The sequence below is a fragment of the Peromyscus californicus genome, unplaced genomic scaffold, assembly GCF_007827085.1.
Source record: "Peromyscus californicus insignis strain IS unplaced genomic scaffold, ASM782708v3 Scaffold_5__1_contigs__length_169319896, whole genome shotgun sequence".
NCBI lineage: Eukaryota > Metazoa > Chordata > Mammalia > Rodentia > Cricetidae > Peromyscus > Peromyscus californicus.
The window spans coordinates 14999015-15013694 of NW_026294573.1; the positions used below are offsets into that span (position 1 = coordinate 14999015).

Genomic DNA, 14680 nt, shown 5'->3' on the forward strand with positions numbered 1-14680 from the left:
ACTAGAGTCAGAGGCCACATCGAGTCCTGCCTGCTTCTGCAGAACCCAGAGCATGAGACAGTGGCTGGGGCCCTCAACTGGAACTCCAAGCCAGGCTCCTCAGCTCTCTTTGGTGTCTTGGTATCTGTGTGTGGGCTCCCAGACCCCAACGCCAAAGGGGCTGGGCACATTCTCTAGATGGCCAGTGGCTACCTCCAAGGTGAAGGTACCACAGGTTGCTGAAGTGAATGAGTCCAGGGGACAGAGCTGGTAGAGGTCATAGAAAGTGCTGGACCAGCTTCTGAGCCCTTCAAACTGCACAGCAATTCCTGACCACATCTTGTGATGAGGAACCAAGAGGCCCGAGACCACACAGCACTAAGTAGACAGGATTTAAGCCCCATGTTTGGCCCGGAAGCTTCAGAGTTTTGGTACATTACCTCAGCCCATTGACGATATCCTTTGTTTTTCCAAAGTAGATCTCATTCAGTGTACTTCTGATTTTATTTTCCATGTCCTGGGAAGGGAGGTGAGTCAGTGGAGATGGCAAACAGGAACCCTGAGGCCCACGCCCACCTACCACCATCCACCCTGCAGTCCCCTCTGTGGCCACAGGGAGGAGGTATGAGGCTGCTCCCTTGTGCTGAGAGCCATGGCCAGGCTGTCAGAACCCCACCTATAATTTGTTTTGGGTCTTTCTTGTCCTTAGGCATGGAGGAAGCCAACATCTAGGGACTGATGGCCAATTCTGACCACTGCTGGGAGCAGGTCTAAACCACATCACCAGCGTACTGCATGGCCACCAACTCTGTGAACAGTTCTGTGAAACCAGAGAACAGGTCTCCAGTCCAAACAACCCTCCTTCCAAACGAGACGTGGTGACAAGCAAGGCCGTGGCGGTCACAAGTGAAGCTGCTCCAAGGCCCCTGGTGTTCCAGAGATCTGTTTCCACCCCGGGTTCACATCACTGTTCACACCCAGTGATCAGGGGAAACAGGGCTTCATACTTCCCAGGGCCAGAGACTGAGCAGGGAAGCTGGGGTGGGTAGGCCTGGAGCCGAGCTCTGCTTGCATCCAAGTGAGAAAAGCCGAGGCAGGGCAGGAACAGCCGCAGCAGAGAGGAGGCTGCGGAGCAGCAGGCTGGTTCTACACTGCACCAGGACAGGGTCAGCCCGGGGCCACTCACCTCCACCAGGCGCCCGATGTTGGCTATGTGTGGGGAGCAGTCGCTCACGGTTTCATCTTTTTCCATCTGCAAAGACACAAATGTTTAGTCAGGGAAACCTGCAGCTCCAGGATGCCGCCAACTTACCTCGGCCCCTGCACTTCAGTCCTCTGCCCCCGGGTGGCTCTGTGGAGTTGTGGTGTTACAAGGCCACTGCCAGCACAAATGACTGAAGTTTTCGGTTGTAAACAGTCCAGTCGGCAGACATCCCGAAGCCCTATTATTTTCCTGATGCTATTCTGAGAACAACTCCCCACTCAGCTCCTAGGGCCACAACAGTGAGGGCAGAGGGCCACACGGGCCAGGTCCCTCTGGACCACGCCCACCTTCACATCTCTCCTGGCGGGCACAGGTACAGGTGTTACCCAGATTTGATGAGGCCTGATGTGGCACTGGGATCTTCCCTGCGTTACAACACTGTCACACTGTGGGACACTGTCAGCCGTCACCTGGCTGGGGGGACGCATAGCTCTGTCAGAAGACTCGGGCGAGCAGAATGTAGTGACATGTCCACAAGCACGTGGGCAGCTGTGGAGGAACCCCTCTTCTCACCACAGAGCCAGCACCCTCACACCACGCCAAGGCTGGGAGCTGTGCAGGGAAATGGCAGGTTCCTGGTTTACAAAGGGCAGCGGGGGGGCAGCAGCCAGCTCCGAGCATTTAGGAGGAGTCGGCAGGGAGGGGTGAAGCTCTGCTGTTGACTTCCGGTCCCGTCTTCCCCCCCCCCCCCCCCCCCCCCCCCCGTAAGCTTTACCTCTCTGACAAAGGAGCAACAGTCAAAGGGGAGGGCAGCCTATCTCTGTTTCACAGGGCACCAGCAGAGTATTACGTATTTACAAGCTCAACATTGGGGCTGCAGAGACAGCTCCGTGGTTAAGAGCACTGGCTGCTCTTCCAGAGGTCCCGAGTTCAATTCCTAGCACCCACATGATGGTTACTCTAATTTCCTCCTCTTGAATGAGACATGGGCTACTAAGAGAGGTCAAGGTGCAGCAGGACTCAGGACAAGAGAGCCAGTGAAGCCAGGAGTGTGGGAGGGACCCCAGGATGCCAGCAGGGCTGGGGCAGCCTGTGATCCGGCACTGGTGTGGGAGGGACCCCAGGATGCCAGCAGGGCTGGGGCAGCCTGCGATCCGGCACTGGCACTGTACGGGAGAGGTGGGTGGGTTTTAACGGAACTGTCCACAACAGGCACATGCTCACACTCCAGTTAGCTCTGGACCACCAAGGAGAAAAGGAGAGACGGCCATCTAGTACAGTACTGTAAGGTGAGAGCCAAGGGCCTTCCAGAGCCTTGCGACTCACTGCAGAACAGAGTTTTGGTCCTGCCAAAGGGTTTGGCTAAGAGCTGCCCAGAGGCTGGTGGTGATGGGGGCTGCTCCAGTCATGGGTGCCTTGGTTGCTCACTCTAGGCCCTGAACTTCCCTGGGCACTCTCTGTTCCTTAGACTGAGACCTGTCATGACAAGTTGGAATAGTGAGAGTGCTCATGACTGCAGTCATGGCCACGGCCCCACTTCAGCTGGGGTCAGCACTGTAGATGAATGGTCTTATTAAATAAGAAACACAGAGCCAGATGCAGAGTTAAAAGCCCAAGAGGTCAGAGCAGTAGCTAAGAGCTGATACTAAAAATACTTTCTTACCCTTCGCTGCCGCTGCCGTCCTTGCCCTCAGAAAGAGACTTACTTCCTGTGTATCTGTCTTTTTATTGACTTTCTGTTCTGCCTTCTCATTGGTTGTAAACCCAACCACATGACCTCCTCGTCTATACAGACCTCCAGGTCTTCTATGGTTGGTATCGAGATTAAAGGAGTGTGTCTCCATGCTGGCTGTATCCTTGAACACACAGAGATCTGCCTGTCATGTGATCTGGATTAAAGGTGTGCGCCACCACCACCAAGCTTCTGCTATGGCTTGCTATTAGCTCTGACCCCCAGGCAACTTTATTTATTAACATACAAATAAAATCACATTTCAGTACAAATAAAATATCACCATATTTCCCCCTTTCTAAGCACTTCATGATACCGGAAGAGAATCATCTTCCCTGAGCAGAAGCCTGTTGCTAAGACAACTGGTTAGTGTGTGTTGAACGGAGCTGGGGAGCACACCTGAGAGGAAAGACAGGGCCTGCCACCCATTTTTAAAAGGAGTTTTTAGAAACCAACATCCCACATGGAAACGGTTGCTGTGTCCAGCCTCAGGACTGTTTGGAGCTGCTCTGGTGGGTGGTTCTGACCCAGCAAACTATATCCCTCCCCCATCCTCTCTCAGCCCCCTGGTCTATGCAGAGGGAGATTCTTGCCCCCACCCTACCAAAGGAAGGGATGAGGACTTTGAGGTCTCTCAAGAGCCATTTCAGTAAGTGCTGGCAGCCCAGGTGAGCCCCGCACTGGGGTGAGCCCCGCACTGGGGTGAGCCCCGCACTGGGGTGAGCCCCACACTGGGGTGAGCGGCTCTCACTCTGGGTGAGTAGAGTCTCGTGAGCACCTCAATGCCTTTTCCTCATTTCTGTGCTTCAGAATCAGGAGTCACCCACCTTCCAGCAGAGAAAGGCTGAAACCACTAGACCCTCAAAGGAACAGTGTGTAGGGGGAGCAGACAGACTCCCCAGGAGCACACAGGGGGCCTCTAAACTCAAGATCCTGGCACATGCAGGCAGTTTCCATAGCCCCCTGCCCGCCCCCACAGCCTCCCTCCTCTCCACACCTGGCTGGGGTCAGCTTGCTGGCAGTGCTGACCCACCGGGAACAGAACTATTTTTGTAGTGCATATATTATTACACCCTCATAAAAGAAGCTGCCAGAAGGAAAACATTTTTATGTTCTGTGGCGGCACAGATGTTCCACAAGGGGGTTCCAACCGAGTCTGGAGTCAGGGTCTAGCACGCCTGACCCCAGTGAGACCCTTCCTCCCTCTCCACAGCTAAGACAGGGAAGATTCAAGTGAGTGCTTGGATCTGGTGGCTGCTGTCCTCACACAGGGGTGGAGGGTGAGTTCAGTTACCAGGAGGGCCTGGTCAGCAGCATGGCATCTGCCTCGGCCCCCATGCCCTGCCTTTACTGCACACTCCCTGAGGGAACACACACGCAGTGCCAGTGCATGCCTAGCAGCACACACTGTCTGCTAAGGAAGCACCATGCCCAGGGCCCTGTGGCTCGTGCTTAGCTTGTGCCATAGACATGAGGCTGCGTCAGGCCAGTATCAAACCTGCCACCAAGCCAGAGAGGAAGGGAGGACTGTCCAACCTTTGAGTTGGCAGCTGCATATTCTAGAAGACACGGGGAGCTGCAGAATTAGCTACTCTTTACTGAGTGGAAACCAAGGGTCAGAGTGGCACGGGCTTTCAATGGCCACCATCGACTCCACAGGACACATGGAGTTTTAGAAAAGTGAAAGGATTTGTCTGGTCACATGGCTGTGAGGCGCCAGAGCTACAGCCTGGACCAAGTTATGGGGACTCTGAAGGCAGTTTTCTTTGAGGTGGATTTTGTATAAGGTTTAGCAGAAAAGCCAAGGAAAACCCACAACCCAAGGTTCAGAAGTCCTGAGATGGGTCCATTCCAACCCCAATCTCACTGGTCTCCTGGAGGCCCAGCACCCCAACCTTGCACCTCTTACCCTGCCTTCCACAACCAGGGCAGGCTTTCACCTGGCTTACTGTGTCCCAGATCATTTGGGAAATACTCAACTCTTCTTAGAAGACGTACCACTCAAATGGCCACCTCACGGACCAGAGCCTACTCCCGGGAGCTGTGTCTCCAAGGCAGGCTGGCCCCAAGGGTCTGTCTTACCCTTGGTTCCCTCCATGGACAGGGAAGGCCATGGGCTTTGTTGTCTTACAAAAATATCTTGCCTGGCCTAATTGCCAAGCCCAGGTCAGGGAGGCACTTCCCTGAAGACCCGGAGTGCCAGTGGCTCATGAGGAGGGAGGTCTGCTTGCAAATGACCCATGCGTCCAATCTCCCCTCTCAACACAACATTCCACCTTCGTGTCTAAATATTTAGAATCTGAAAAGAAAATGAAGCGAACATCTGCAGGGCCCTGCCCCGGATGGGAGTCCTTGGATCTCTTTCCAGAGATTTATGGTCCGCCTCATTCCCACGTCTCTGCTGTCACACAGGCGAAGTGACCTCTCCATGCAGCTTCCTTTTCGTATCTAGTACTTGGCATGCATCACTTTTTCACTTGGTCCTTGGCCTTCCCGCTGGGGCCTCCGTGGCAGCCTGCCAAGGGGCAGCTTCTGCCACCTCCCTCATTGTGGCCTCTGCCTTGGCAGGCCGCAGTGAGGCTGCAGGGAGCTTCCAGGAAGGCCACAGTTGCCGTCCCCACCGCCTCACAGCTGCAGGGATTTGCCAAAAGACTATCTCCCATCTATCCACAGCTCTGAGTGGAGGCAACAAAAGGACACAGTGAAGGGTGAGGCAGAATGAGGGACAGCTCCCAGCAGGGTGTCCTGACCAGCTGGGCCAAGCAGCTGCAGCCATGCATCACAGTGACAGGTGCCACCAAGAGGGGCTCTCAGCTCCCTCAATGCATCCCCAGAAGCCATAAGGAAAAGAGGGCAGTAAGCAATCCTCAACTACTCCTGGGAGGGAACCCCTGAGAAGACAGCCGCTGGCCTTCTTGTATGTGAGGCCTGGGAAACTGGGGAGCGATGGAAGAGCCCGGGGTCAGGTTGTTGGGAGAGAGCAACACTGGGAAATGGGGACCTGCTCATCCTTGAGGAGGACTCTCCTGAGAGCAGGACAGCATGGCATGCAGGGTCAGTGCCTGGCACCAGGAGCCTAGTGAGACATCTCCACAACCAAGGGACCTCCCTTCCTGACACTGTGGAGTAGGTGTGTGAGTGACAGAGGAAGGCAACCCTGCATAGTTGTATGTGTGTATGTGTGTGTGTGTGTGTGTGTGTGTGTGTGTGTGTGTGTGTGTGTGTGACCACCTTCTTACCCCACCACTCACAACTGGAGGTCACCCAAGCCCTGACTCAAAGAGCGTGTGGGAGGAAGGGTATTTTGTTAGATACATGTGGGCTCAAATCCCGGGTCTGCCACTTTTGTTCTAGTTAATTATTTAGTGGCGTGGGCCTCAGCTTCCTCACCTGTTAAATGGGAATAGCAACTGCCTAGAATGTAGTTAAAGGAGACAGCCATGCAACCACGTCTGCTTGCAGTCTGTGTGTCCACGGCAACCACAGAAACTTTCCCAGGGCTCATGTGGGAAACGCTGAGCCCCTCAGCCCCACTGCCCTGCTCACCCAGGAGCTGGGCTTTGTTCACGTGCATTCATCTACCTCGTGGCTCCACTTCCTCACTTTTTTTTTTTTTTTTTTCGAGACAGGGTTTCTCTGTGTAGCTTTGGTGCCTGTCCTGGATCTCACTCTGTAGACCAGGCTGGCCTCGAACTCACAGAGATCCGCCTGACTCTGCCTCCCGAGTGCTGGGATTAAAGGTGTGCGCCACCTCTGCCCGGCCACTTCCTCACTTTTAAAGTCACTTGCACTGGAGCCCAGCCTCAGCTTTAACGCACCTTCGATGAGTTATGGCTCTGGCCCTAAGGCTGATGACAGAAGCATGGATTTCCTCAGTCAGGTCCCAGGAGCAGCAGAGGCAATGCAGACAAGGTGTGCTGAGGACAGCCAGTCACCAGGCCAAGTTTGGCTTGGCAGGGCTACCGAGCACGGCACTCCAGAGCCAGATGCCGGCCATGGGCCGACAGCTCTGATTTAAACTATCAGGAAGATGGAGGATTAAATATTTGTACAGGTCACTGTACACCAGGTGTAATTATAGACAGTTCCCAGCAGTGAGGAAGGCAGGAAACAGCCTCCGGATGGATTTAGGGGTTCCCACCATTCCCTGGGTGGCAGGGAGAAGGGGAGGGAGGCCGCAGTGGAGCTGGCTGCCTGAGGGCTTGGCTGGCTCACCTAAGTCAAGGGCCCCAGAAGCTGAGGGCCCATGTCCACACAGCAGGGTGTGCTCTGCCCTGGGTACTAGTGCTTGGTTCTAAAATGGGCCTGGACAGCTTGTCTTGAGAACCTAGGCTCCCTGTGGCCTCTAACCCTTAACACAGCAGAGGTGGTGAGGGTTTGCCTGAGAGACTCTAGGGCTCCAATAGTTCCCCAGGTGTACAGGCTGGTACCAGCCATACTGCCTTGCACTGTCGTTTTTCAAATGCATGCACATGCCTTGAAGCTTGCAGAATGCAAACCCACGTAAGAGTTACTAACCTAACTCTCCTGCAATATTTTTCTCTTAAGAGCTATCAAAAATAAAATTAGCTTGAGTGGTTTTGGTCCTGTGAAATGAGTCTTCTAGACAAGTACTCTACCCCAAGCCTCATCCCAGCCCCTAGTGTGGAAGAGACTCCTCTGAAGTCAGACACTCAAGAACAGGAAGAGCCCTGTACAGCGGCTCATAAGCACTGTGCTCCTGAGGCCCTTTGCTGTGTTTAGTTTGCTCTTCTGTGCTCCCTGTGCACAAGGCTTCCTGTCCCTGTGCACAGATGTCAGAAAGCCCTCTCCTAAGACGGGCAGGTGTGCAAGGGGTCCGGAGGGTGTCAAGGTTATAAACATGAAACTTTGGATGGAGCATGTAGGGTCTGAAACCTGCTTAGGTGCCTCTAGCAGTTCCTGATGTAGATGCTAAGAAAGGCCTATGCCAGAGCATGCAGCGCCAGAGCATGCAGCGCCAGAGCATGCAGCGCCAGGAAGTCCAAGTTCTACGTTCTGCTCACGGCCTGAAGGGACATCTTGGAATGTGGCTGCCAGCAAAGGACAGGTGAGCAATAGATAGGTAGAACTTGGCAAATCTTCACGTGTGCACAGCTGGAGATTCCCCAAGAATCTTCTACGTCCAACAAAGGGGACTCAGACCAGGCTGGGGCACAGGCAGCCAGGACTGAACTGTGGGGAACAGCTCACATGGAGTCTGCAGTCTGACTGCTGGCAAACTCAGCAAAACGTGAGCATGGAAGACACCAAGCCCTGGTGGGTGACAAGTGGCAACCACTCAGTCCTACCACAGCAGGCAGCCGGCTGTGAAACAGCTGGTGTACAGCCACATGCAGCTCAGAGGACAGTGAGGTGTGAACTCAAAGTCCCTCTTAGCTGGTGGATTGGCAGCCGGCCATACACGCTCCCTAGCCCGGGCAAAGTGCTCATTTGCTCTGGTACCAGTGGGCACTGGCAAGAGGCTGGAACACAAGTTCTACCTGTCTGGTCAGGCTGCCTCCCAGGTTCATGGTGCCCGAGCCGGATTTGTTGGTTTGCAGCCACAGCATCACCGTAGAGGTCAACTTGTAATGGGCGGTACGGCCACTGGACTTCTCCTGGGGGAGAAGACGGAGAATATCACATCAGGTGAACCTGAGCTGAGGAGGGAGACTTGGAGCTCCCACCCCACGCCAAGGCCAATCCTCCCTTATAAAACCGCCATGGTTTTTATAGGGCAGATCTGCAATAGGAGTTCAGCATCAGTAAGTACTGTCGTCCTGACTTATCTTTATCCAAATGGCTTTGGGCATTTTTAGGAATTAGTGGGGGCGCATATCCTAGCATGCCCCTTGTGAAAGCATCTGGAGATCAGGGCTGCCCTGTGGGTGTGGCACATGCACTGGGGGCGGGGGGCTGTACCTGCACTTCCACCACATGGATGGAATCCCAGCAGCCTTTGATCTTCTTTGACCCGTCTCCAGCCTTCTTTATGAGAATCACTCCAGCGAAGCCATGATCCAGATCCCAGAGGTAGACAGATGAGACGCCACCTTCAAAATACCTGCAAGAGACAACACCCATGGACCGTTAGATGCTGAGCCAAGCTCTGGGCCTTTGGCCCAGGTCCCAGACTGTTGTTGACAGTAATGGTGCACTCAGATGATGCCCTACACACCTGTCTAGGATTAAGAAGCATCCATGAAAGGTGCCAGGGCTGACCTTATGACATGGCCTGACTATCCCATGGCCGCAGAGGCAGAAAAGCAAGGGCTTAGATGAAGGCCAGGAAGATTGAAGGTCAGTCTCTGAGTTTGAGCTTTGTGTCTTTGGCAACCTTACTGAACTTCTCTGGGCATCAGCTTCCTCCCAGGTACAAGATCCAGTACAGTATGTCCCTCCTCACAGGACAGAGCCGGCCATCACTGGGAAACGTTGCTTCTGCAATCAACTGTCACCTCATGTAACATTTCTATCTTTCAGGAAGGCTGCCTGACAAGCCTGCCCCACATCCCCACATTTACCAGGAATCGTGCTGGTTTTTTCAGAGTGACTTGCTATTGAACCCCACCAGAATGAAGGACTGTGTGTGGGACGGTGCTTCCTCCTCAGGTCCAAGTCAACACTGAAAAACCCACAGATGGGATGAAACACAGGAGGGGAAGAATGCAGAGGCCAGGACACTAGGGTCCCAGATCAAGGGTGACAGACAGATGGCCGCTGAGACCTGTGAGGGCAGCTGCTGTGACCTCAGACTCTGCCGATAACCAACCAACACAACTCCAGGAAATCGCATCTCTTGTGGCCAGCATTTTTCTCACCGTATTGCTCAGTGCCTCTAGGTCAAGCCCAGGTAACCACAGGCACACCCTCAAGGTCAGGGGCTGGCACCATGGAAACGGGGCCTCAGCACCCACACCAGATACAAGGTGGGCCACAGGCAGACATGGGCTGGTGCCAGCAGCCCTGATTGGCTCTGCCTATGGCTCATGCAGTCAGGTACAATAAGCTAAGGAGAGTGATTACAGGCCTCCTGGGTAAATCTGGGCCACAGAAATAATACTAGGACACTGAAGAAAAAAGAAAGTTAAGTGGATACCCAACAAATGATTATTTGGGGTGCAGAGGGTACTTTTTGGCAAGAAGAGACAGGCTCTTACTACTAAGCCCAGGCCAGCCTGTCCTTGAACTCACAATCCTTCTGCCTTGCTCTCCTGAGTGCTGGGATTACTGGTGTGAAAATTATTGCTTTTGATAGTAAAATGAAATATATCCAAAATTAACAAGTATCTGTTGTTTAGGTCACAATAAAGTTGTTACATAATTAAAAAGAAGTCACATGCTAGAGAATGAGGGAGAGAGAAATACACGAGTTCTTTGGGGAGTCAGCTCCATACCTGTATCCCACATCCTTAGGCTTTGGGGAGAAAACAAAAAGGCTATGTGTACAAACATGTACAGATTTTCTCGTCTTCTGATTTGCTAAAATGGACCATGCAACTGCAGCTAACTTAGAATGGAGTTTCACTCTCCAAGCAATCTCGGCAGTGTGGGTGCACACGTCTGCAGTGTGAGAGCACACGCCTGCGGTGTGGGTGCACATGCTTGGCATCCCAGCACCTGAGAAGCGGAGGCAAGATTGGCAGCAGTTTGAGTCTAGGCTATACAGTGAGTTCCAGGCCAGCCAGAGCTACAGAATAAGGCTCTGTCTCACAGCAACAAAGGGTATCATAAGCAATCTAAAATGACTTATAATACATGGGAGGAGTCGAGTAGGTCCTATGTAATTACTCTGTCATTTTATATGAAGGCCTTGGGCATTCAAGGACTTTGACATCCACTAGGCACCGAGGGCGGGCCAGCTATACAGTTTCTGCAAATCCTCCCACCCTCACACCCCCCCCCCCCCCCCCCGAGACAGGGTTTCTCTGTGTAGCTTTGGAGCCTGTCCTTGGAACTTACTCTGTAGACCAGGCTGGCCTTGAACTCACAGAGACCTGCCTGCCTCTGCCTCCCAAATGCTGTTCAGCCTGTTTCTACAATTTGATCTTGATTCTAAAACTATTTCAAACCAACAATACCCCCCAATAAGATACATACCAGAGTGTAACTAAGAAGCTGAAACCAAAGTTCCCCTCCTGCCAAGGACACAAATCTCCCCCCACATCCACAAAGTACAGGCACCAGGGCTGGTCTTTCTAACTCCCTGAGGCACCCCCACTCTGATCCTGTTTTCTCGACACCCGCCCCCCCAGTCACCCTGATCCCTTGAGGACTGGGCCCAGCCCTTGGTGACTAGACCATTTCCTGTGCCTCTATTGTGAAGGAGGGATCAAACTGAATTTCTGGTCCTGTCTCCCACCAGCCGGGCGGGACATGGCAGGCCTGCCTGGTAGCCATCTGTGAGTGTCTGTTGACTAAGTGTCCAAGTGCTGGGCAGAGTACATGCTGCTCACAGGCACGGATGGGCAACCGTGGGACTGCTGCTCAGGGACATCACTTGGTGAATCCAGGATGATGGCCAGCAAGGGGCTCTTGGACCCCACTCTAGAGCATTAATTCTTTCTCTTGTTGAGAAACTCCGTGCAAACGCCCCTCACCCCCTTGGCATGTGGGAAACAAAGTAATGTGATGTGGGACTCTAGAAGTCACATCTCATATGGTGTGCAGCACAAACCAAGCTATTCTGGAATGTTCTTGGAATGTGTGAAGATGGACTGGTCACCTCTAGGTCACTGCTGGATGAGGCTTTGAGGTAGCAACAGATTTCCTGACTCGTGTTCTCATGTTTTGTGGCCTCAGCTGTGAGCCGAGGAAGGAGGCGCAGCCCACAGCAAAGGCTAAAAGCACCGAGGATGCTCTTACGCTGGGACTGCTGGATGCTTCCTTTCTGCCTGCCCACTTGGCCCTGTAGAGCACAGGCTCCAAGCCCAGCCAGTACCACCCTTCCCCCACCCAGGGCTGGCAAAGCCTGATGCTGCAGTATTGTTCTTGTCACAGGACACTCTTCCGGGTGTGGCTCAGGCTGCCTTGGCAGAGATCAGCAGAAATATTGGTGCCTTGAAAGCTTTTGTCAACACTAGCCAGTGACCAGTTCAATCGCACCAGATGACCCAAGGTGAATAATCCCCCAGGACCACCCCAAGTGCTGTATGTTCTTACAGAAAACAACAGCTCGTATAAGGTGGGACAGGCTGCCCCAACCCCAGCACTCCAGCCCAAAGCTTGGGTCTGCTCTGGGCAGTTTCTCAGGTACCCTCAGCTTCCCCTGAGGGCCACACAGGCTGGGTCTAGAGTTTCAAAATGCTGGAATTGAAGGAGGCAAAAAATGCAAGCCTAAGGGTGACCTCCTTGTGGGCTCCCCTCCTTGAATTTAAAAAGAAAAAAAAAACTTTTTGGAGACCATCATAAAAAAGGAAATTTAAAAATGAGCCCACAATACCATAAATCGACATTTCCCACAAATGTGATTTTTCCAAAGTTCCTTCCAGTCTTTGTTGAGATGTCGGATTTTTATGTAACTGTGAAGGATGGTGCCAGGCCGAGTGTGGCATTTTTCACCAGGCAGTGCATCCCCAGCCCTTGTCCACTGGGCTAGTGTCCCATCGAGAGGCTCCTTACTGGCCATCTGACTTTCCATAGGGATCTGCTGGCCACAGGGCAGAGAGCACGCTGCCAGCTCTCCCCATGAACTGGGGTGTTCTCTGTGGGGGCAGGGAGGACAAGCGAGACTCGCTCCTCAGAAAGGGCCCTAACACCACAACAATTCAAGAACAGACTTGATTCCAGGGACCAAGAGGGACCTCTGGGAACTCGCAGTGGCTGCAAGTCTCAACATGATGGTCCAATACAAAGGGACTGAAGCCCAGGTGATTAGGAGGGCCATTCTGGAATCACCCGGACACCTCAGCTTTGCTGGCAAGCACTGTCAGAGGGGCTGCTTGTGCTATCAGGTGGGAGGCGGCCGTGGGGTGCACAAACAGTTGTACCCCCATTATATGGTTTATGGTTTTATACTCTGCGCGTGAAGCATTAATTAAAGAAGGACCTCAACAAGGCTTTGAAAATTATTCTTACCTACTGTACTTTGATCACAGTGACATGAAACAAGGAAAAAAATAATTTTATGTGGTTCACATTTATGAGTTTTTACATAAAGGCTTTTGTGGGTATTTTAAGAATGTGCTAAAATGTTGTCTGAAACCACATGAAGCCGCAGGAGGCGTTGCCCGCCAGAACTAACAGCACACACATGGAAGTACTTTGATTGGCCTTTGTACATTTAATGAGTCAAATAGTATTAATATTGTTTAAATGCTAACATGCTCTTTCAATGAGGTGGCTCTGCCATCGTTCCAGGCCTGCTCTGGGGCCTTGCATGTCAACAAGACTGTGGGAGCAACATGGCCAGGCATGAGAGGCTGGGGGATCTAGGCGATACCACTCAGGTTTCGACAATTTCAAAAGCTCCAGTTCTCTCAGGAGTGAGAAGGGGTTCAGGAGGAAAAGACCACAGGGCTCCTGCAGCAAGCTGTCTGGTCAAGCAGGAGAACATTCCTTAAGAAAGGAAAGCAGAAACTCTTCTCAGGGCTCCCGCCTCAGTGGAGGGGAAGCAACAACAGGGGCGGAGTCACTATGCATGGCCAACATGGCAGCTGAGCTGCTCGGATTAGGAGATAGGAGCCACCTCTCAGGAAGACCACAGAGATGTTATCTTGGACAAGGTTGGGCCATGAAGGGGTAGAACCCCAGAAAGCCTCACGGCAGACTTAATGACAGATCACCAGTGTGTGCGTGTGTGTGCGCGTGTGACATCAGCTTTGCCATCAGTCCCATCAGAAGTCCCGATGGCTCTGGCTGAGGCAGAAATCAATGTCTACAAAGGAGAACAGACCTGTGGAGTGGCCTTGTGGCTGGGATTAGAGAGGTGGGGGGCAGAGGAAGAGGCCCTAGAGAGATGGGGGGCAGAGAAGAGGCTCTAGAGAGATGGGGGCAGAGGAAGACGCTCTAGAGAGATGGGGGGCAGAGGAAGAGGCTCTAGAGAGATGGGGGGCAGAGGAAGACGCTCTAGAGAGATGGGGGGCAGAGGAAGACGCTCTAGAGAGATGGGGGCAGAGGACAACGCTCTAGTCCACCCATCTGAGAATGGCAAGATTATCACTACATGACTGAGGCACAGGGGCACCTTGGCACTGGATGAGGCAGGAAGCACAAGGCAAGGGGCTGGCCATTTGCCAGTGAGGCCAGTCACAATCATGCACCTATGTGAGCATATTCTAGTCCCCTTAAGATCCTAACTGGATCGCCATTTCTCTTCTGAGTTCTAGGTGATTCTCCCTGAAAACCCCTTTCCAGCTGCATCCTGTCAGTCACACACAGAGCCCATGCCCACAGTCTGCACTTCAGAACAAAAGCAAAAACATAATACACTCAAAATGACCCACTTCACAGAAGTAGAAAGAGGTATTCTGGCCGTCAAAACTTTATGGAGTGTTTGATGCTGAGGTGTGCGGAGATCTTGGACGGAAACTCGTTTTGGGAATCTGAGCTGTAACTGTGACCCACCCAACCTGCAGTCTTGGCTAGTCTTGAGTGGTTCTGGAAACTGGCCCATGCTCCAGCATCCTGGGACAGTGGCCAGGTTTGAATACAAAGGTCTCAAATGCACTGAGTCCTGGGACACAGCCTTTCAAAGGGCAGCAAGAGCCGGGCGGTGGTGGCGCACGCCTTTAATCCCAGCACTCGGGAGGCAGAGCCAGGCGGAT

General features: G+C 53.0%; 1 protein-coding gene across 2 annotated transcripts in view; it reads right to left on the reverse strand.

The window, feature by feature from the left end:
- The window catches only part of Capzb (capping actin protein of muscle Z-line subunit beta), a 107816-nt gene that overhangs the window by 3398 nt on the left and 89738 nt on the right, over positions 1–14680 (reverse strand). For both annotated transcript variants that reach the window (XM_052718140.1, XM_052718139.1), the window contains exons 5-8: positions 8838–8979; positions 8417–8533; positions 1166–1231; positions 420–496 (exon numbers count right to left, since the gene is read on the reverse strand). In XM_052718140.1, the coding sequence (XP_052574100.1) occupies positions 420–496; positions 1166–1231; positions 8417–8533; positions 8838–8979 (402 nt within the window). The remainder of the gene's footprint in view (positions 1–419; positions 497–1165; positions 1232–8416; positions 8534–8837; positions 8980–14680) is intronic.